This window comes from Acinonyx jubatus, chromosome D4, assembly GCF_027475565.1.
Source record: "Acinonyx jubatus isolate Ajub_Pintada_27869175 chromosome D4, VMU_Ajub_asm_v1.0, whole genome shotgun sequence".
Lineage (NCBI taxonomy): Eukaryota > Metazoa > Chordata > Mammalia > Carnivora > Felidae > Acinonyx > Acinonyx jubatus.
The window spans coordinates 12,727,734-12,751,205 of NC_069391.1; the positions used below are offsets into that span (position 1 = coordinate 12,727,734).

General features: G+C 39.2%; 1 protein-coding gene and 1 pseudogene across 3 annotated transcripts in view; one reads left to right on the plus strand and one right to left on the minus strand.

Moving 5' to 3' along the window:
• LOC106965928 (olfactory receptor 1L8-like) overlaps nucleotides 1–22,919 on the plus strand; it is a 412,015-nt gene extending 389,096 nt beyond the window's left edge. For 2 of the 3 annotated variants that reach the window (XM_053204662.1, XM_053204663.1), the window contains one exon: nucleotides 20,212–22,919. In XM_053204662.1, coding sequence (XP_053060637.1) covers nucleotides 20,417–21,361 — 945 coding nt within the window. In that variant the 5' untranslated portion in view covers nucleotides 20,212–20,416 and the 3' untranslated portion in view covers nucleotides 21,362–22,919. Of the gene's footprint in view, nucleotides 1–17,138; nucleotides 17,281–20,211 lie in introns of all 3 variants that reach the window. The other variant, XM_053204661.1, reaches the window with a different exon arrangement.
• On the minus strand, nucleotides 871–6,841 carry LOC106965639 (olfactory receptor 1J4-like; annotated as a pseudogene).
• Nucleotides 22,920–23,472: the final 553 nt, after the last annotated feature.

The following is a 23,472-nucleotide window of genomic DNA, read 5'->3' on the forward strand; positions in this document are numbered from 1 at the left end:
ATGATTTTTTTGAATTCACACATATCTGAGGTTAAGTCTTGGGGGGCAACTGCTTAATTGATATCCCTGGCTTTTAGTTTGATTCTCTGTAAATCTGAAAAATATTGGCACCTTTATAACAGAAACGTTCTGAGGACTAAATAAATATACATTTAAATGCTTGATTAATGCAATAGCTACTCTCATGTCTTTCAGATATATAGCAGTTTGGTAATTTCTGGATTTCTCACACATGAAATAAGTGAACTTTAATGATACTGTGAAAACTCAGATTAGTCTCTGTTGATATAGGGGTGCCTGGGTGGCTCAGATGGTTAAGCATCTGACTTTGGCTCAGGTCATGATCTTGCAGTTCACAAATTTGAGCCCCGTGTCAGGCTCTGTCCTGACAGCTCAGTGCCAGGAGCCTGCCTCAGCTTCTGTGTCTCCTTCTCCCTCTGCCCCTCCCCCACTCTCTCTCTCAAAAATAAACAAATACTTTTAAAAAATTAAAAATATGTGTTGATATCAATACCAGCTAGGGTTATAAAGAAAAAAATGAGGATTTTAAAACTTCCTAAAGCCCAGAGAAATGGGTGCCAAAGTTTCACAGTCTTGCAGAGAATTTCATCAGGTTACAGGAGGGCTTGCATTTTCACTGCAGAGCATTAATGCACACAAATCAGATAGCAGGTAAGGAAAAAGAACAATCAGGTGAACATAAATATGAGAGGAAGCATAACACGAGACCAAGAAAAGAAGGTTAAGAGTTAAAAATATTCTTAATAAGAACTGGCCAAACTACAACTTTTTAAAGAGACGTGTTTACAGCCCCCATGAGTACTTCTGACAGCAAGGTTGAACGAACAACACTGAGGTATGTCCTTGGCTCTAAAGATTTTCTGAAGAAAATAAGAAAATCTTATTCTTCGGGCTGTAGATGAAGGGGTTTGGCATGGGGGGACCACCATGTACCTCACAGAAGCAATTATGTTGCCTGATGAAGGGAAAAAGTAGATACCAGCAATTGTCCCATAGTACAAAAACACCACAAAGAGGTAGAAGTCACATATAGACAAGGCTCTGGAGACTTTCTCAAATCATTCTTCAGAATGATGCCTGCCATGTAGATATATGAGCCTAAGACACCACTCAATGGCAGGATGAAGATCAGTCCTCTCTCAGTGAGAATAAGCAGCTTATTGCAGGAGATGTCTGAGCAGGAGGACTGCAGCACAATAGCAAGATCACAAAAGAAGTGGGGGATGACAGCTCCTGCACAGAAGGACAACTGCTCCATGAGGAAGGTGTGCAACAGAGCATGGGTATAAGAGAAAAATGAGGACCTAGCCACTAGGGTGATACAAGGCTCATCCCTCATGATGGTGGTATAATTAAGAGGGTGATAGATGGCCACACACCTGTAATATGCCATCACTGTGAGAAGAAAGCTATAATACAACTAAAATTGATGAAGAAATACATTTGTGAAATGCACCAAGCATAGGGAATGGATTCTTCTGGAATATACATGTTTATCAGCATCTTAGGAATGGTGACAGATGAAAAGGAGACATCCATGAGGGCCAAGTGGCTGAGGAAGAAATACATAGGAATATACTTAGGAGGTGAGAGTCCAGCGTGATGAACAGGCTCCCAGAGCTGGGGTCAGATACATGCCCAGGAACAGGATGAAAAACACACCCTGTTGCTCCCACCCAATAAAGGAGTGCACAAGAAAGAACTTGGACTTGCTTCTCTGGTTCTCTGCCCTCGTAATGCTTTTCTATTTGTTGGGGATGAAGATGTTTTGGGAATCTCAGAAACCTAGAAAGGACTCTCACATCTCAAACTGCAATTTTCTGGGAAAACAATAAATTTTTAACCACACTCATTAATTACTCACACCTGTGGATTCACATATCTTCACTCTGCCGAAATCTGGCTCCAGGAAAACATCTCACCCAAGAGCAGCCAACAAGACTCCATTGCACAGAAGCAAGAGAGCGTATGCTGTTTTATTCATCCATTGTTCCATTGAACATTGAGTCTGTATCTGGACATCTACTAAGGGCTGAGAATGTAGCCATAAACAAGAAAGGCAAAGACCCTGCCCTCTATGAGTGTAGATCTTGATGAGTGTAGAGAGATAACTCATTACACCAAGAGAGAAACAAATCATAATAGTTCACTGTGGCAGAAATAGTAGATGACTCTTGGAAAACTGGTATCAGCTGTTTCTTCTTTAAAGTGACATGAGACTCCAGTGCTGAGGTGGCATTTTTAGGGCATTGTCACTCTCCTCCTGTGAACTTGGCTTCATGATACCAAACTAGTGATTTTATCCTGATCAGTTGGTTAAGGTGGTGTTTTCTAGGTTCTCTACTGTAAAATTACTATTTTAACCTTTGTAATTAATCTGTATCATCTGGATTTTAAATCATGTAGTATTTTAAAACCATATAACTATAATTTTTTCTCATTAAAATCTCACCCACTATGTTTAACATCCATTGGTGAATCTTATATGAAAAATTATTGCAAATGTGGTGGCAAAATGATGATTTTCTAATTCTATCATTTCTTTTACCTTTATTTGTTATATATGAGAAGGAACTTTCTCTTATCCCACATTCATTTGTTTTTTTCATTGATTTATATATATTGTGGACTTATGAATTCTTTTTTATTCTTTGAGTTATAATCACTGCATTTGCTATTCATCTTGAAGCTCAAACTATTCCAGATTTGGTCATTGGGAGCTCCTTCATGCTGGCTCCTGAGTCTCTATGATTCATTGAGCACTTCCTTTCAGGCTCAGCAAAATTTTCTTGGATAATCCTGTCATGTCCTGGCCCCAGTCCTGGAATCAGCCATTTTCCTAGTAACTTTGTCCCTTTTATTTTTATGTTTATGTTTTATTTTTTATTTAAATTCTACTTACTTAACATACAGTTTAATATTAGTTTCAGGTGCACAACATTCAACACTTCCATACAACATCCCATGCTCATTACAACAAGTGCACTCCTTCATACCCATCACCTGTTTAGCCCAATGTCCCACCCACCTCCCCTCTGGTAACCATCAGTTCATTCCCAATAGTTAAGGGTCTGTTTCCTGGTTTGCCCCTTCTTTCTCCCCTCCCCTTTGTTCATTTGTTTGGTTTCTTAAATTCCACATATGAGTAAAATCATATGGTATTTATTTTTCTCTGACTGACTTATTTCACTTAGGATAATACTCTGTAGCTCCACCCATTGCCAATGGCAAGATTTCATTTTTTTTATGGCTGAGTAATATTCCATTGTGTGTATAAGTGTGTATGTGTATGTAATGTATATTTATATGTGTAACATATATTGTAATATATATATATACCACATTTTATTTTTTTCTCAAGTCTAGGGTTAGGTTTAGGGTTAGGGCCAGGATGAGGGTATATGCCTGGTATTCTCAAGTTCAGAGACCTCTCCAGAAGGTTAACTTTGGTCCCTTTTAAAGGAGAATGGTAAAAAACACATTTGGCGTGAGGTGTGTTCATAGCTTACAAAGCTTCTAAATGATCTGAGGATGCAACCAGGAAATATATGTAACAGAAACACAGGAAAGAGAAACTACAAACTAATAAACTAAAGGGATGGTTACCCATAGAAAGTGGGTCAGGGGACAGATGGAAAGAATGGAGAACTGGGAATAGTATGGATACTACTATAATGTAAATTCAATCTATTTATACATATTAAAACCCATGAGTTCAAACTGATATCTCGAATTCCAGTTTGATGCCATAGAATTCTTTCTAGCCTCTCCTTTTCCATGTACATAGCTCCTTTCCCTGATAGTGAGAAGTCATTCCCTTTTCTACAATATGTTTATTTATTTACTATATCTGTGAATGCATGTTAAGTAATTTTAGAATCTTCAACTCATACCACTCTAATGACAAATTAACTGAAGCTTAAAAACTTCGCTTACAGTTTTTTCTTTACTATGGGTATATAGATAAAATTCTGTGTTCAAGAATTACTTAGATTAGGTATTTTATTTTCCCCTTTAGTCTAATTATGGTATTAGTTTGAAATATAGCTAGGTTTATTTGTTTTGTTTTATTCTTTTTTGTTTTTTCCCCCATATTAATTTTTACTAGGTAAAAGATAACATAGTCAAAACCATACAAATAAATAGACTCATCTCCCCATCCTTTCTTGCCCATTGTTGCCTACCTTCTGTAGGTAAGCAATCTCACGAGTTTCTGATTTATTCTTCCTGTGTTTCTTTTTGCTCTAATGGGCAAATACATGATATTTTATTTCCCCTTCATTATTATACAAAAAGTAGTGAGCTACAAAAAAAAGTACTGAGTTATAGATGCTCAGCATATGCTTTATACATTGCTTTTTTCCCACTTAACAATTTATCCTGGCGATCCCTCTACACTGGTTCATAGCTATCTTTGTCATTATTTTTTCATAGCTACAAAGTAGGCAACTGCATTGATGTTCCATAGAGTTTCCTTTTGGAGTCCTATAATGAGATGGTGGGGATGAATGTGCTAAATGCCACTGAATTGTATACCTCAAGCAGTTAAAATTATAAATTTCATGTTATCTATATTATACTACATTAAAAGATCTTAAAGAGAAAGCAAGAAGTCATCTCTACATAAAGCACAGGAAAAACATATATTAATAATAAGTATGGTTAATAAGTTAATAGAGGGGGAAATAGAATAACAAAATATATATTTGTTTTTAATTTTAATTCCAGTATACTCAACATACAGTGTTATATTAGTTCCAGGTGTACAATATAGTGATTCAACAATTCTATACATTACTCAGTGCTCATCATGATAAGTGTACTCTTAATCTCTTCACCTATTTCATCCATCCCCCCATCCCCCTCCCATCTGGTAGCCATCAATTTGTTCTCTGTAGTTAAGAGTCTGTTTTTTTGTTGTTGTTGTTTTTCTCCTCTTTTCTTTGTTTACAAAATACATATTTAATTAATCAAAAGGGAGAAAGAATAAATATGACACAGATGTCTCAAATAGAAAACATATAGTAATATGAAAAATATAAATCCAAATATATTATAATTAAATATTACTAGATCAAATTCTCCATAAATACAATGATTATGAATCTATATAAAAAACAAAACAAAACTTCACAGTGTTAACAAGGGACACCTCACAGATATAAGGACAGAGAACAGTTTAAAGTTATAGAAAATAAATACCATGTAAACAGTAACCAAAAGAAATCTGGCATATCTATACTAATATCAGAAGAAGTAGATGAGATATTAAGGCAAGAGCTGCTGCTAGAGATAAAGAGAAATATCTCCTATTTATAAATGCAGTCGTATGTTAAATGAATAAAATGGCTCTCTGAGGAGCCTTGTTTTGTAGCATTTGCCAATTTCTACAGTGTAATTATTTCCACTATGGCTGATTTCAGTCTACCAACATGATGTCTTTGAATATGGAGTCAGAAAGAGACATTCACATTTAGCTTGAAACCAACGCAAGCCAGCCTCAGCACACCACTTTTTAAAAGAATCAGTACACAGCAGCAGATCATGATGGTAAATCTGCATGTCCTCAATAACGTAGTATATAAAATTTACAAGCAATGACTGGGCATGTCTAAAAGGGGAAACAAATCCACAATTATAATTGTGCAACATGTTTTGCATAAGATTTTGTGCACATAAGAGATGATGAACAAGCAGGAAAAAGTTAAGGGTAAAGAATACTTAACAATCCAAGTGACAAACTTGACCTAGTTGACAATTGACAACACCTCATACATGACAGAAGAATGTATATTCTTTTTAAGTTACACAGAGTTGCCAATCACACAGTAGTTTTAGTCGATGTATCTCACTGTGCATAACTGCAATAAGAGGATTTAGTGATTGTCACTTAAAAGTTAGCCCTATTGACAAATATTTGTAGGGCCTGTTTTATATCTTTGTTCCTCAGGCTATAGATAAAGGGGTTCAGCATAGGGGTAATTACTGTGTACATGACTGAAGCAATTATGTCTTTGTCATTAAAGTTCCATGATAAGGAGAAAAAGTAAACACCTGCAAGTGTCCCATAGTATACAGACACCACAAAAAGATGGGAGCCACAGGTAGAAAAGGCTTTAAAGAGTCCTTTAGTGGAGGGGACCCTTAGGACAGTTGTCCCTATACGAATATATGAGCCCAAGATACTACTCAAAGGCAGGATGAAAAGAATTCCTCCTTCAGTAAAGATGATCAGCTCATTGAGAGAGATGTCTGAGCAGCTTATCCTCAGGAGCACAGTGAGGTCACAAAAGAAGTGAGGGATGGTATTATCACAGAAGGACAGTTGGACCAAGAGGAGGGTGTGCAACAGGGCATGAATGTAACAGAAGAACCAAGATCCAGCCACTAATGAGATACATAGCTCCTGCCTCATGACAGTAGAGTAGTGGAGTGGCTGACAGATGGCCACATACCTGTCATATGCCATCACTGCAAGAAGGAAATTGTCAAGACAACCAAAAAATATTAAGAAATACATCTGTGAAATGCACCCCACATAGGGAATGGATTGTTGCTGAGTCTGCATGTTCATGAGCATCTTTGGAACTGTGACAGATGAAAAGGAAACATCAGTGAAGGCCAAGTGGCTAAGGAAGAAGTACATAGGCGTGTGAAAGCGAGAGTCCAGCCTGACGAGCAGGATGATGAGCAGGTTCCCCAGCACTGTAGTCAGGTACATGCCCAGGAACAGGGTGAAGAATATGCCCTGCTGCTCTGGCTGGATGGGGAGCCCCAGGAGGAGGAACTTGGACACGCTGCTCTGGTTCTCCCTCCTCATGTTGTTTTTTCTCTGCTGGCAATGGGGAAAAGTGGAGAATGTTCATGAACATGTCATAACATTATAGTGAGGTTCTTTCTATGCAAATTTTTTTAACTACATTTCTGTTTATTTTTCACAACTTTTGGTACATGAGTGTGCCCCATTCTGGCTCCAATATACATGAGACCCTCACATTAACCAGGTTTACTCCTCTCCAAAAAACAAACAGCACTTATTCTTTATTCAACAAATATTTATTGAAAAACAGCTTAGTCCCATATTGATAATAGCAGTGAACAAGAAATGGGAAGTCTTTTTTTAATTTTTTTTAATGTTTATTTATTTCTGAGGCAGAGAGAGACAGAACATGAGTGGGGGAGGGTCAGAGAGAGAGGGAGACACAGAATCAGAAGCAGGCTGCAGGCTCTGAGCTGGCAGCACAGAGCCCGACATGGGACTCGAACTCACAAACTGTGAGATCATGACCTGAGCCGAAATCGGTCACTCAACTGACTGAGCCACCCAGGCGCCAAGAAATGGGAAGTCTTTATGTTCAAGGAGTTGACATCTTAATGTCAAAGCATGTTCAAATGTGAAATGAGTACCAGAAAAGAAATATCAGTCATTTCCTCTTTAAAAGGGGGTGAATCTCCCTAAGTTGGAACAGAATTACTAAGGCTATGTCACAGGCTTTTGGTGTAATTGGCTGAGTCCTACTTTAAGTCATATAAAATTCCCTGTTACCAAAAGTGTCCAATCTAGGTTTCCAAACCAAAATTAAGAATAGCACAAGGCACTATTCCATGTGTTTTACATATCCTTTCAAATCAGATCCTCATTATAGTCCTAACAAATGGATATTATTAGAGTCATTTTAACTATTAGACTACAAATTGTACATTATCTAAATTGCAAAGGTACGCACAATTAAGTGCAACAGATAGAATCACGACATATGTCTGACAAAATTCCTACTCAACTACTTTGCATAGAAATTACGACGTTATTAGAGTGTCCAAAGAAGCTATTTGTCAACTACCTTTGTCCAAAATGTCATTAACTCCCTCTAAGAAAAATTGACCATTCGCATTTATACATCATACAATTTACAAAGGATTTTCACATGCTTTAACTTCTCTGAAAACAATAAGTATATATTTAGGGACTGTTCAGTACACAAGGCAAACTTCATATCCTCATTTTTAAAAAAAAATTTTTTTTTCTTAACATTTATTTATTTTTGGACAGAGAGAGACAGAACATGAACAGGGGAGGGTCAGAGAGAGAGAGGGAGACACAGAATGTGAAACAGGCTCCAGGCTTTGAGCTGTCGGCACAGAGCCTGACGCGGGGCTCGAACTCACGGACCGCGAGATCATGACCTGAGCCGAAGTTGGACGCTCAACTGGTTGAGCCACCCAGGCGCCCCCATGTCCTCATTTTATAGATGGGAAAACTGAAGCTAAAGTGATAATTGATACCCACCATGACTTGGCTGTTTGATGGTGGATTCCAGATACAGTATCTATTTGGAAGTTAGAGGTTAGGATAACCACATAGCCCTGAAGAGAGAATCAAGACTGACATTCTCACTCAAGAGTAGGAGCAGGACAGTGAGTTATCCTCAAGTACCACAAGCTTCCTCAGTGGCACTGGTTTTATCTCTGTTCATGGCTACCAAGGAGGACAGTGCTTGAACCTTATGCAGAGTCCTGGCTGCTCACTGATGTAGGCTGTGTCAGTCCTTACTTAGAAACCAGAAAAAAACAAGAGGGCTGGAACAAACCAGGAACTTTGATTCAGGCAGGACCTCGAGAAGGAGGCAGTTGGGCCATTAGCTGTGGAAAGGAGGTCAGACTGTGACCTTGGAGTATGAGAGGGAGCCTTAAGATAAGCCTGTCCTCTCAGAATTCTACTTGTCCTGCTCCAGACAATGGTGAAACAGGAACCTCCATGAGGCAAACATTGGATTTGGGGAAAAATAATAAAAATACCTCCTTTTTACTGAGCACCAATTGTGCCAGGCATGGGACTGAACAATTTGTGTGCATTGCTTCATTTAATCCTCAAAATAGCATTTTGAAGTAGGAATAGTTGCCTCTCCTTTGCCAGTGAAGAATCTTAACCTCAGAGAGATGAAGTCACTTCCTAAGATCACAAAATATATGAAGGCCAGACTGAGGATTGGGGCCCAGTCTGCCATACTGCAGACACTGAGTTAGTATATGACACCTGCCCAGGAGTGGAAATGCATAGGAACCTGCCTCCTTAATGCAGTAATATATATATGGCTACTATTGAAAGATTGTTAAGGAAATATTTGAGTTCACAGGAAAGAACCAGAGCCCCTAAAACATGTACATGAAAAACAACAACAACAACAACACATTCTAGCATTTGGAATCACATATATGTATATAACTTATAAACAAAATGCAATGTTACACATACACACACCATTGAGCTGAGATGTCAAGACTTCTTATGTATTGCTGGTCATGAATAAATTCAGGAAACTTCTCCCCCAGATTGGTGAGCAGCCTCTCTTCAGACTATGCAATCTCATTTAATTTACTATGATGTCTGTACAAAGATGGAAGAAGGAGTTATAGAAAGAGAGTGGGGCAAATACTTGAGTTCAAAGGGACTGATTAGGAGACCCCAGATCACGTACACAAATGCCCTACACTTGTTTAATGAGGCAGCTCTTATTAGACTTCTATGTTCTTGGTCTAAGAGAGGGAAAAAATAATACTGAGAGTCAATCACACACACACACACACACACACAACTCAAGAAGAAAACATACATATGTCCACATTGTGCAAGCAAGGAAACACCAGACAGACCCACATGGAATACATATGCAGACCTCTAGACACAGAGATGCACCTTGCTTGCCTAGAATTCCTAGCTCACTCTGACTTGTGCCACTCCTTAGCAAGCTGAGGTACCTTCTAATACAATTTCCTGCATCCTAAGCTTCTGTTGAGAACACCAGGAACAAAAAGTAAGAAGAAAGCCTCTGTGAGCCCATGACCTCATGAGCTCTCTGTCCTTGAGCTCCAGAGAAACAGGCAGGAGATACCCTTTTACAAGCCTTGGAGAACACTCATGATAAGTCTCTAAGCTCCTGGTTAAGTAAAGAATCAAAACAGACTAATGGCCTCAAATTCCTAAAAGACCTTGGGGAGGAGCCTGTGCAGGGGCAACAGGGACTGAGCTGCTAGAGCCACCCAAGAGGCTGACCCATATCTCAAGGATACTCTGGGCTCCTCTTTGCCTGTTCATAGTTCCAGGTGGAAATTAGGAATGGCTTAGTCAGCTTCCATCACCAGTGTTGCCAATGCACTGGGTCAGCCTCTCCTGCCACCACATTATGGTCCAGGAAGAGTAAGTCTGGCTTTTGCAAACTCCCACACCATTTGCACTTGCTACCATGAGCACACAAATCTAGCTTTAAGTTCACATCCTGCAGGTCCCCTCCTCCCTTGGGAGAGACTTCAAGTCATAGAGGTGTGCCTTTTCTAAGAGAGTGTAGAGGGGGAAAATTGAGTCCTTAGGCTCAGTACTCAGAAGAACTGGGTCTGGGCTGTGCCACTCATTAAATGTTGGCCCTGAGCACATATAGCATCCCCTCAGCCCTGTTACATCAGCTGTAAAGTGTGGATAAAAATTACATTGTCCTCAGAAGTTATTATTGAAATTAAATGAGATGATTCATGCTAAAGGACATAATAAATGCACAACAGATATCAACTCTTGTTATCTTTATCTTTTTATCTTCCAAAAAAGATAATGATATCTAAAATCACTGACATTGCCATAGGATTGATATTGAATACATGAGTGAATTAATTGATTAATTCATTCCATCTTATAGTAACAGCATATTCCCACCTTAAGAGATTAAATGAGTTAAAACACAGAATGAACTTAGAACATTGTCTGGCATTTTGTAAATCCTAAATAAACTTTGGTTATCTTATTGTTACAGAGTACAGACTCATTGCATTCAGCTGCTCACACATTTGTTTCATTACCATCTTAGTTACTGATAACTCCATGTTGTTCAAACCAAAATATAGGAATCCTTGACTCCAACCTTTCTTTCACAATTCTCAATTTGTCAGCAACTCTTGTTGGTTCCAACTTACAACTAAATACAGTATTCACCAAAATTACACTACTTCGTCTGCTATCGTCCCAGCCTATCATTTCTTAACTGCATTGTTGCAGTAGTTCCTAGGTGGTCCCCTGCTTCCACACATCCCCTTTCTCCTTCAGTTTATTCTCAATACAGCAGCCAGAGTGATGTTTTTTAAATCTGAATCTTGTTACCATTCTGCTGAAAAGCTTCCAAGGACTACACAAATAATTCATAACAAAAATCAAATCACAATGCCTAAAGGACATAGCCCCTATTAGCTTTAAAATTATCTCCTCCTGGGGCCCCTGGATGGCTCAGTCAGTGAAGCATCTGATGTTGGCTCAGGTCATGATTTCACAGCTCGTGAGTTGGAGTCCCACATTGGGCTCTGTGCTGAGAGCTTGGAGCCTGGAGCCTGCTTCAGATTCTGTGTCTCCCTCTCTCTCTGCCCCTCCCCCACTGTGCTGTGTCTCTCTCAAAAATAAATAAATGTAATAAAAAATAAAAGTTTTAGTAATGTTTTTTGTATGAATGAATAAAGTATAATTATATTTTCCCATATAGAATATATACGCAGTCCCCATTTTTGAATAAATAAATAAATACACAAACATTAATGAAAATAAATAAAAATAAACAAAAATAAAAATCTTCTGCACAGTGAAGGAAATAATCAACCAAACTAAAAGGCAACCTCAGAATGGGAGAAGCTTTTTGCAAATGGCGTGTCTGATAAAGGGCTAGTATTCAAGATCTATACAGAACTTATCAACCTTAACACCCAGAAAACAAATAATCCAGTTTTTAAAAATGGGCAGAAGACATGAATAGACATTTTTTTCCAAAGAAGACATCCAGGTGACCAATAGACACATGAAAAGAAGCTCAACATCACTCATCATCAGAGAAATACAAATCAAAACTACGATGAGATATCACCAGTCAGACTGGGATACACATCAGTCAGAATGGCTAAAACTAACAACATAGGAAACAAGAGGTGTTGGCAAGTATGCAGAGAAAGGGGAACCCTCTTACATTGTTGGTGAGAATGCAAACTGGTGCAGCACTCTGGAGAACGACATGAAGTCTCCTCAAAAATTTTAAAATAGAACTACCCTATGACCCAGCAATTGCAATATTAGGTATTTACTCGAAGGATACAAAAATACAGATTCAAAGGGGTACATGCACCTGATGTTTATAGCAGCATTATCAACAATAGCCAAACTATGGAAAGAGCCCATTAGTCCATTGACTAATGGATGGATAAAGAAGATTTGGTGTATATATACAATGAAATATCAGCCACCAAAAAGAATGAAATCTTGCCATTGCAACTCTAGCTGGAACTAGAGTGTATTAGGCTAAGCGAAATAAGTCAGTCAGAGAAAGACAAATACCATAAGATTTCACTCCTATGTGGAATTTAAGAAAAAAACAGGTGAACTTAGGGGGGAACAAAAGAGAGGCAAACAAGGAAACAGACTCCTAACTGTAAAGAACAAATTGAGGGTTGATAGAGGAGAGTTGGATGGAGAAATAGTTTAAACAGATGATGGGGATTATGGAGTTCACTTGTTGTGATGAGCCCTGGATATTGTGTTAAGATGAATCACTAAATTCTATACCTGAAACTAATATTACATTGTACATGAATTAATTGGAATTTAAATAAAAACTTGAAAAAATAAAAATTAATAGTTAAAAAAAATTTAAAAACACAATGAGATATCACCTCACAGCTGGTAGAATGGCTATTATCAAAAAGATAAGAGGGTTGCCTGGGTGGCTCAGTCAGTTAAGCGTCCAACTTCGATTCAGGTCATGATCTCACAGTTTGTGGGTTTGAGCCCCACATTGGACTCTGTGCTGACAGCTCAGAGCCTGGAGCCTGCTTCAGATTCCGTGTCTCCCTCTCTTTCTGCCCCTCCCCTGCTTGTGCACTGCCTCTCTCTCAAAAATAAATAAACATTTTTAAAAAAGATAAGAGACAATAAGTGCTGCTGAGAATGTGAACAAAAGTGACCCATGGCACTGTTGGTGGGAAGGTATACTGGTGAAGCCACTATGGAAAACAGTCTGGAAGTTCCTTAAAAACTGAAAAATAGAACAACCATATGATCCGGCAATCCCACATCTGGGTATATATATCCAAAGGAACTGAAATCACTATCTTGAAGAGATATCTGAATGTTTATGTTCACTGCAGCTTTATTTAAATAGTCAAGACATGGAAACAACTTAAATATTTACCAATGGATAATGAATATTGATATATATAATGGAATAATATTCATCCACAAAAAGGAAGGAAATTTTGTCATTTACAATATGGATGAACCTGAAGGACATTATGCTAAATGAGATAAGTCTGACCACAATAAAAATAAATACTGTGTGGTCTCACTTATATGTGGAATCTAAGAATATAGAACTCTAAAAAACTGAGAATAGATGGTTGGTTGCCATGAGTGAGGGGTAGGGGGTGAGAGAAATGGACGAGGACCAAGGGTACAAACTTCCAGCTGTAAGATGAATAAGTTCTGGGGATGTAATTTACAGCATGGTGATGATAGTTAGCAAGACTGTATGAAAATTACTAAGGGAGTAGATTATAAAAGTGCTCACCACACTAAAAATGTTGTAACAATGTGAGGTGATGGATGTGTCAAATAATATGATTGTGGTAATTTTGTGTTATATATATATATATATATATATATATATATATATATATATATATATAATTATTGTGTTTTACACTTATTTTTTAATTTTATTTTTTAAATTTACATCCAAATTAGTTAGCATATAGTGCAACAATGATTTCAGGAGTAGATTCCTTAATGCCCCTTACCCATTTAGCCCATCCCCCCTCCCACAACCCCTCCAGTAACCCTCTGTTCTCCATATTTAGGAGTCTCTTATGTTTTGTCCCCCTCCGTGTTTTTATATTATTTTTGCTTCCCTTCCCTTGAGTTCATCTGTTCTGTGTCTTAAAGTCCTCATATGAGTGAAGTGATATGATATTTGTCTTTCTCTGGCTAATTTCGCTTAGCATAATACCCTCTAGTTCCATCCACATAATTGAAAAAGACAAGATTTCATTCTTTTTGATTGCCGAGTAATACTACATTGAATATATATACCACATCATCTTTATCCATTCATCCATGGATGGATATTTGGGCTCTTTCCATACTTTGGCTATTGTCGATAGTGCTGCTATAAACATTGGGGTGCATGTATCCCTTCAAAACAGCATACCTGTATCTCTTGGATAAATACCTAGTAGTGCAATTTCCAGGTCATAGGGTAGTTCTATTTTTAATTTTTTGAGGAACATCCACACTGTTTTCCAGAGTGGCTGCACCAGCTTGCATTCCCACCAACAAGGCAAAAGAGATCCTCTTTCTCCACATCCTCGCCAACATCTCTTGTTGCCTGAGTTAATGTTAGCCATTCTGACAGGTATAAGGTGGTATCTCAGTGTGGTTTTGATTTGTATTTTCTTGATCATGAGTGATGTTGAGCATTTTTTCATGTGTCGGTTGGCCATCTGGATGTCTTCCTTGGAGAAGTGTCTATTCATGTCTTTTGCCCATTTCTTCACTGGATTATTAGTTTTTTGGGTGTTGATTTTGATAAGTTCTTTATAGATTTTGGATACTAGCCCTTTATCTGATATTTCATTTGCAAATATCTTCTCCCATTCTGTCAGTTGCCTTTTAGTTTTGCTGGTTGTTTCCTTCGCTGTGCAGAAGGTTTTATTTTGATGAGGTCCCAATAGTTCATTTTTGCTTTTGTTTCCCTTGCCTCCAGAAACGTGTTGAGTAAGAAGTTGCTGTGGGCAAGATCAAAGAGGTTTTTGCCTGCTTTCTCCTTGAGGATTTTGATGGCTTCCTGTCTTACATTGAGGTCTTCCATCCATTTTGAGTTTATTTTTGTGTATGGTGTAAGAAAGTGGTCCAGGTTCATTTTTCTGCATGTTGTTGTCTAGTTTTCCCAGCACCACTTGCTGAAGAGACTGTCTTTATTGCATTGGATATTCTTTCCTGCTTTATCAAAGATTAGTTGGCCATACGTTTTTGGGTCCATTTCTGGGTTCTATATTCTGTTCCATTGATCTGAGTGTCTGTTCTTGTGCCAGTACCATACTGTCTTGATGATTACAGCCTTCTAGTATAGCTTGAACTGTGGGATTGTGATACCTCCAGCTTTGGTTTTCTTTTTCAAGATCACTTTGGCTATTCAGGGTCTGTTCTGGTTCCATACAAATTTTAGGATTATTTGTTCTAGCTCTGTGAAGAATGCTGGTGTTACTTTGATAGGGATTGCATTGAATATGTAGATTGCTTTGGGTAGTATCGACATTTTAACAATATTTGTTCTTCCTATCCAGGAGCATGGAATCTTTTTCCATTTTTTTGTGTTTTCTTCAATTTCTTTCATAAGATTTCTGTAGTTTTCAGTGTATAGATTTTTCACCTCTGTGATTAGATTTATTCCTAGGTATTTTATGGTTTTTTGTGCAAATGGGATCGATCCCTTGATTTCTCTTTCTGTCACTTCATTGATGGTGTGTAGGTGTGCAACTGATTTCTGTGCATTGATTTTATATCCTGCAGCTTTGCTGAATTTATAAATCAGTTCTAGCAGTTTTCTGGTGGAATCTTTTGGGCTTTCCATATAGAGTATCATGTCATCTGCGAAGAGTGAAAGTTTGACCACCTCCCGGCTGATTTGGATGCCTTTTATTTCTTTGTGTTGTCTGATTGCAGAGGCTAAGACTTCCAATACTATGTTGAATAACAGTGGTGAAAGTGGACATCCCTGTCTTGTTCCTGGCCCTAGGGGGAAAGCTCTCAGTTTATCCTGTGTTTTACACTTTAAAGTTATGTTCTGTGTCAATTATATCTCAATAAAGCTAGAAAAAAGGAAGGAAGGAAGGAAAGAAGGAAGTGAAGGAGGAAAGAAGGAAAGAAAGAGCTAAGTGAATGAATAGAAAGAAAGCCACATGAATAGGCAGGACTCTAACCCAAGGCTTTTTGTCTATGTATTATTTACTCTTAATATGTCGATTCAAATTTAAATATTAAACTAAAGGCTAAAGAAAAAGACACACATATATCGTGTGAGACAGTAGTTTATGCTGAAGGCTGCAGCAGAATGTGTTTCATTCCTTACACTTTGTTATGGATTATGTTCACCATGATACACAATATTCTCTATATAAAACCCACAGGGAAATTTTCTCTCTGATTTCAGTGCCAATAATAGTTGTTATCCTCACTTTTCAGATGAAGAAACTCAGGCTTATAAGCAACTAGCTTAGTGGCAAGGCCAACATTCTATTAGATGTCTTCTTTCCTCAACACTAATCCTCAAAAACTTCCCTGAGTCTAAACTCTAAAAACACATACACTATTTTCCCAAAGCCCCTTTGCTAAATATGACAACAACCATTGCATACCCTGTGCTTTAAACACACATAAACCGACATTAAACTAATCCCACACAGGAAAAAGAAACCAGATCCACATGCCTGCCAAGATACTGGAACACACATACACACCACTGATCTACCCCCACTGAATCCCCTAGAAACTCCCACCTCCCTGCTCTAGAATATTCCGCAGTCCACACCTGCATCCCCAAACATAAAAATATTCACCCACATAAATATTTGTCCATTTCTGATAACCCAGAGTTGGGGAAACTAAGGCACACCCTTGAGATGTTGCAGTGAGATTAAGTGGCTCTGGGATGAGCCCCACATCAAAACAGAAAGCCTCCAGGCTCCCCTATCCCCTCGAGTCAGCAATGCTGGGTGTTATTTCCAGTCTGCTTCCTCTGCTTACAGCAAGCACAGGATCAGCTCCCTTGAGAGGTCATCACACAACAACTCCTTCAGCCCAACAAGGGCCCCCGAGGCCAGCAGAGCAGAGCTCAGACTCAGGAGATAGTCTGGCTTCCACCATCAAGACGGTCCTTGCCCCTTGAGTCAAGACGTCTCTGCCTTCTGAGATGGGGAGCTAGGAGAGCAGCAGCATGCTGGGGGCCAGACTTGAGGGATTGGAGGCCAGTGTGGGGAAACGTGCTATCCCTTCCAAGTAGCACATCAACTCCCCCGCCTTTCCTGTTCCTCTCCTTGTTAATCAGCCCAGAGTGTCATGGGAGAAACATGAGGGGGCTGTGCTTGGCTGAGAAGCAGACTTGCAGCTGAGTAGCAGATGTGGTGCAGACCAGTTTCTGGAGAAAGTGGGAAGGCGAGAACAGCATTTGGATCTGGAGGTGAGCTTCGGTAAGCTGGCCACCCTCTTGGCCAGCTTCCCTCCAACCTCTGGCACTTACTCTTTCCTCCCTGAGAATTTCAAATATTTTGTGGATTAAGCAGTCATAGTGTCTGACTAAAACCTCCACCTGGCTTTTGGTTTTCAGTCCATCCAGTTTGACCTCTAGACCATCTACACTGTGTGCTTTGCTAGAAGTAAAACACAGGAAGGAAGGAAGGAAGGAAGGAAGGAAGGAAGGAAGGAAGGAAGGAAGGAAGGAAGGAAGGGGGGAGGGAGGGAGGGAGGGAAGGAAGGAGGAGGGAGGGAAGGAGGGAGGGAGGGAGGGAGGCAGAGAGGGAAAAGTGAAGAAGAAAACAAAACAAAACAAAACTATTATATTCCCAGCCTCAGCCATTCATCTTGTATTTTGAGAACTGTTCTTCTTGATTCTCAGGTTCGAAACCTTTCTTCTTTCTAGTTATCATAGTAGGTGATCCTCACATCTATGACCTGGATCACCCAACATCATTAATTAAACCAAATCTCCACTAATTTCTTATTTCCACAAGCAGCCTTTTCACAAATGGCTCATTTTTTAATATTAGCCTGGGTTTGACAAACTGTCTTGCAAACATGGTGTCTCATTTGCTATTCCTAAACATCAGGAATCAGCTGGTGAGCAGGTGACCAAGGACAAATCAAACCCCCATCTTTTGTCTTAACTCCAGGACACTGTCCAGCACCAACCACAACTCTCCATGCCAGACATGCCCCAGACATGCATGGCCAATTTTCTCCACCTGATGTTGGCCAATTAATCATAGATGTTCAATATTTCAAATCCACCATCTGTGTAACACAGCAAGATCGGTCACCTCTTTAGCCACTACAAGGATAGATTCTGAACATGGGAAAAGAAAGATTGTTAGTTAAGAGGGAAAGAAAGGGAGGTCATTTAGGAAATGACACAGTGAGGAAAACAGTGCCTGTGCGTGATTGTGACAGACAGTATATACACCAAAACACGAGGAGGTGTAGCCTGAGGGTTAAGAGCATGAGCTTCAGAGTGATTCAGCTTGGAGTTCAAATCCTGATTGCTACTCACTTACTTAGTGACCTTGAGCAAACCACTTCACTCTAAGCCTCAGGCTTCTGATAACAACATATACGTTGTGATCCCTCATCGTGGGAATTTGTGAGGTGCTTAGCACAAGCTTGACATGTAGTACATTTTCAGTAATATTGGTTATTGTTTTAACTTTAACTACTGGTTCACTCAGATCATTCAATGCCTAAACAAATCATCCTTCCATAAGATCTTACAAAATCATGAGGTTACTCTGACAACTTGGCAGTGAGGGATATGATACTTCAAGCATGTGAGTTAATTGATTTTGAGGACAACCAGTCATAGCAGATAAGGGAAAGCAACAATGGGATTGATGATGATCAAGAGTTTCTGCTGAGTGTTCACAATATGCTTGTCTCTCTCCTGAGTGTAGACACATTTCTCACTAAATCCTCATGAGCATGCATGTATTTGTGTCCAATATCACATGGTGAATCTGAGGTGTAAAGATGTTTAGTTATTTATGATAAAGTTGTAAGCACATTTAAGACTTACTGTCTTAGGGAGTTTTGGGTATGCAGTGCAGTGCTATTACCTATAATTACCCTGATGTACAGGACATCATTTAGTTGTTAATGTAAATACAACATTTAATTGTTAAATGAATTCATATATTAATATATAATAAAATGTTTAATGCATGAAAATTCCAATGGATGGGATTATTCAAAAAGTATGAAAGAATAGACTGTTTCCAAGGAAATTATTTTAGGGGTGCCTGGATAGCTCGGTTGGAAGAACATGTGACTCTTGATCTCAGGCTTATGAGTTTGAGGCCCACGTGAGGTGTAGAAATTACTTAAATAAAACTTAAGAAAAAGAAATTATTTTAAAAATTTTGGTGATATATAAGTATGGTGACTATAGAGATTTTTATGGTAACAAGGAATATATAAGTAACCAATATCTCAAAATTTTTAAAAATCCCTATGTGATATGTCCATTAAGAAGGTATGGGTAAATATAAGACTCTAAAAAATTGTTTGAAAACACTTTATTTATACAAGATCTCCCATTGCAGAGAGGTTTGTAGTAGCAATAAGTGGAGACCACTTTTTTGTCCATCACCAAAGTGGTATTGTCCATAACTCGATATGACTGGAGAAAAAGCATAGATAGATAGATAGATAGATAGATAGATAGATAGATAGATATCTCAACAGTTAATATATGAAAATTAACATATTTCTCATAGATAGTTTTGCATACACATAGGAAAGGTGAATTATAAAGATTCAACAAAAAATTGTTGAACACCCAACGATTCAATAATCCTGTACAAATGGATTCTCATCCTGTACAAATAAGATTCAGAACATAGAGAAAAGAAAAACAATTTACAAAAAAAAAGGGAGACTTACACTGGTGATGATAACATACCATGAACTAAGGAGGATGAACTCTTCATCCTATGTCCAGAGGAGGAAAAGCCCACTTTGTTGAAACAGATTCAACATTCCCATTAGATTTTCCCTGTTGGTTATTTTGGCAAACCCTTATTTTTTTCCAAAGCAATGCAAATTTGAACTTTACAATGCCACCACTGGATTTCCTTTGATAGGAAATGAGTGTCCTGTGACCTCCGGTACCAAAAATACCTCCACTCCATTCCCCATTCATCTTCATCCCTTATATACTGCTTTATGTTGTTTGTTGATGATCTGTCTCCCCAACTAAACACGAGCTACACAATGGCAAGAATTTGCCTGTTTTTATCACTACATCCCCAACAAGAGAACAGGCTTTGCACAGAATAAGAACTAATGAACTGCAATCAACAAGGTCCATCTCTGATGGTTTCTAAAGGTAAATTCTTCTTCTGTCTCTCCAGCCTTCAGTATAAGGCCCTTGTGATGCCCATGGATTTGGGAAGGGAGAAATACATCAAGGACCATGACACTTACAAGCTGTCTCTACAGAACAACTAATTGCAACAAAACAGAAAAAACAAGACTTGCTGGGTTCTGAGGATTTGGATTCTGGACTTGCAGTATGGTAAATAATAAGCCATCTTGTATATAAGTAGACCCAAATCAATGGAAAGAGTCAACCAAACCAGCAGTGTTTCTGAGTTCATCCTCCTGGGACTCTCCTCCCGGCCTGGGGACCAGAAACCACTCTTTATCCTCTTCCTCACCATGTACCTGGTCACCATAACAGGGAACCTGCTCATCATCCTTGCCATCCATTCTGACCCCCAGCTCCAGACCCCCATGTATTTCTTCCTGAGTTTCCTGTCCTTCACTGATATTTGCTTTACAACAACCATTGTCCCCAGGATGCTACTGAGCTTCCTGTCAGAGAAGACCATCTCCTATGCTGGGTGTCTGACACAGATGTATTTTATTTATGCTCTGGGCAACACTGACAGCTTCTTCCTGGCGGTCATGGCCCTTGACCGCTATGTGGCCATCTGTGACCCCTTCCACTATGTCACCACCATGAACCACGACCGCTGTGTCCTGCTCGTGGCCTTTTCCTGCTCACTTCCTCACCTCCACTCACTCCTACACACACTGCTACTGAATCGTCTCACCTTCTGTGATAACAATGTTATCCATCACTTCCTCTGTGACCTCAGTCCCCTGATGAAATTGTCCTGCTCCTCCACATTTCTCAATGAAATTGTGATAATGTCAGAAGGTTCTGTTGTTTTGGTGACCCCCTTTGTGTGCATCACCTTCTCTTATATACGAATCCTCATCACAGTTCTCAAGATCCCCTCAGCTGCTGGGAAACGCAAAGCCTTCTCCACCTGTGGCTCTCACCTCACTGTGGTAACCCTATTTTATGGAAGCATCTTCTACGTCTATTTACAGCCCCTGTCCACCTACACTGCCAGGGACCACATAGCAACACTTGTCTACACAGTTCTTACCTCCATGCTGAACCCTTTTATCTATAGCCTGAGAAACAAAGACCTGAAACAGGGCCTGAGGAAGCTGATGGGCAGGAGGAAATCCCAGGCAGCACCCTCTTGACAAACCCACAAGTGGAATCTGCTTCACTTGAATCTAATATCTGCTAGATCTTGGTGAACAACTGAACTGTTGGAGATGAGCTTTTTTAACCCACGTGAGACAAGGCTGTTGTGGATGCTCACATGCATTGATGACAGCCCACCAATTGTCCCCTTCTCTGCTAAAATCATGATACTCTTCCTCACCATTCCTCCATTTCCCCATGGAGACTCATCACCTCATCCTCCAAATACTGCTTGAAACTAATTCTCTTCCCACAAATATTTCCTGAACAAATTGCTCTCCTTTTATTGAGACTTACCCTCCAAAACCCTTCACATGGCAGCCTATTGCTGGAAATGATTACTGAATTTGTAGCTTTTGAATGTCTTTGCAGACATTTCATGTGGAAAAGAATGGAGGCAGAGAAGGAAGGGAAGGAGGAGAATTACATTTTAGCAACTTTTCTCATTGTGAGGATTTTTATAATTCCCCATTTTTCTCGGTCAAAAAACGTTTCCTTCCTTAAAAATTTTTACCCTTACTCCTCTCTTAAATTTTTTTAAATCTCTATTTTCAAGAGAGAGACAGAGTGTGAGCAGGGGAGGAGCAGGGAGAGAGGGAGACACAGAATCTGAAGCAGCCTCCAGGCCCTGAGCTGTCAGCACAGAGCCTCAAGTGGGGCTTGAACTCATGAACCATGAGATCATGACGTGAGCCGAAGTCAGACACTCAACCGACTGAACACCCAGGTGCCCCACTTTTACTCCTCTCTTAAATTTATATCCTTATTAAATTGTTGTGCTTTTGTTCTGTTTAGTTTCCTGGGTTGTTTTTTTTTTTTACCATACAATTTAAAAAATGGGAATGGCCAGAAAGAACAAGAACCAAGAGCAATTACTTGAAAGTTATTCATTCCACAGCGGGGAGATTGGGACATTTCTTATTCCCATTTATCTTCGAAGGTATATGTTTAAAAATATGTGATTGAATGCTTCATTCTAGAAATTCCCACTCTGAGGAGTCTAATCTATGGAAATATTGTCATAAATATATATTGGATATTGAGATTTTTTCAGTCATTCCCAGATTATAACAGATAAAAATTCAGAACAACCTAAAATCCTACCAATAAAGAATAGAGAAATTAATTATGGTTAATCACATAGAATGTAAGAATATGCAGCAGGTTGAAAGAATAAAATGGATGTCTATTACTTCTTTTTTTTTACTTTTTTCAGTATATGAAATTTATTGTCACATTGGTTACCATAAAACACCCAGTGCTCATCCCAAAAGGTGCCCTCCTCAATACCCATCACCCACCCTCCCCTCCCTCCCACCCCCCATCACCCCTCAGTTTGTTCTCAGTTTTTAAGAGTCTCTTATGCTTTGGCTCTCTCCCATTCTAACCTCTTTTTTTTTCCTTCCCCTCCCCCATGGGTTTCTGTTAAGTTTCTCAGGATCCACATAAGAGTGAAAACATATGGTATCTGTCTTTCTCTGTATGGCTTATTTCACTTAGCATCACACTCTCCAGTTCCATCCACGTTGCTACAAAGGGCCATATTTCATTCTTTCTCATGCCACGTAGTACTCCATTGTGTACATAAACCACAATTTCTTTATCCATTCATCAGTTGATGGACATTTAGGCTCTTTCTATAATTTGGCTATTGTTGAGAGTGCTGCTAGAAACATTGGGGTACAAGTGCCCCTATGCATCAGTACTCCTGTATCCCTTGGGTAAATTCCTAGCAGTGCTATTGGTGGGTCATAGGGTAGATACTATTTTTAATTTTGGGGGGAACCTCCACACTGTTTTCCAGAGTGGCTGCACCAATTTGCATTCCCACCAACAGTGCAAGAGGGTTCCCGTTTCTCCACATCCTCTCTAGCATCTATAGTCTCCTGATTTGTTCATTTTGGCCACTCTGACTGGCGTGAGGTGATATCCTAGTGTGGTTTTGATTTGTATTTCCCTGATGAGGGGCGACGTTGAGCATCTTTTCATGTGCCTGTTGGCCATCCAGATGTCTTCTTTAGAGAAGTGTCTATTCATGTTTTCTGCCCATTTCTTCACTGGGTTATTTGTTTTTCAGGTGTGGAGTTTGGTGGGCTCTTTATAGGTT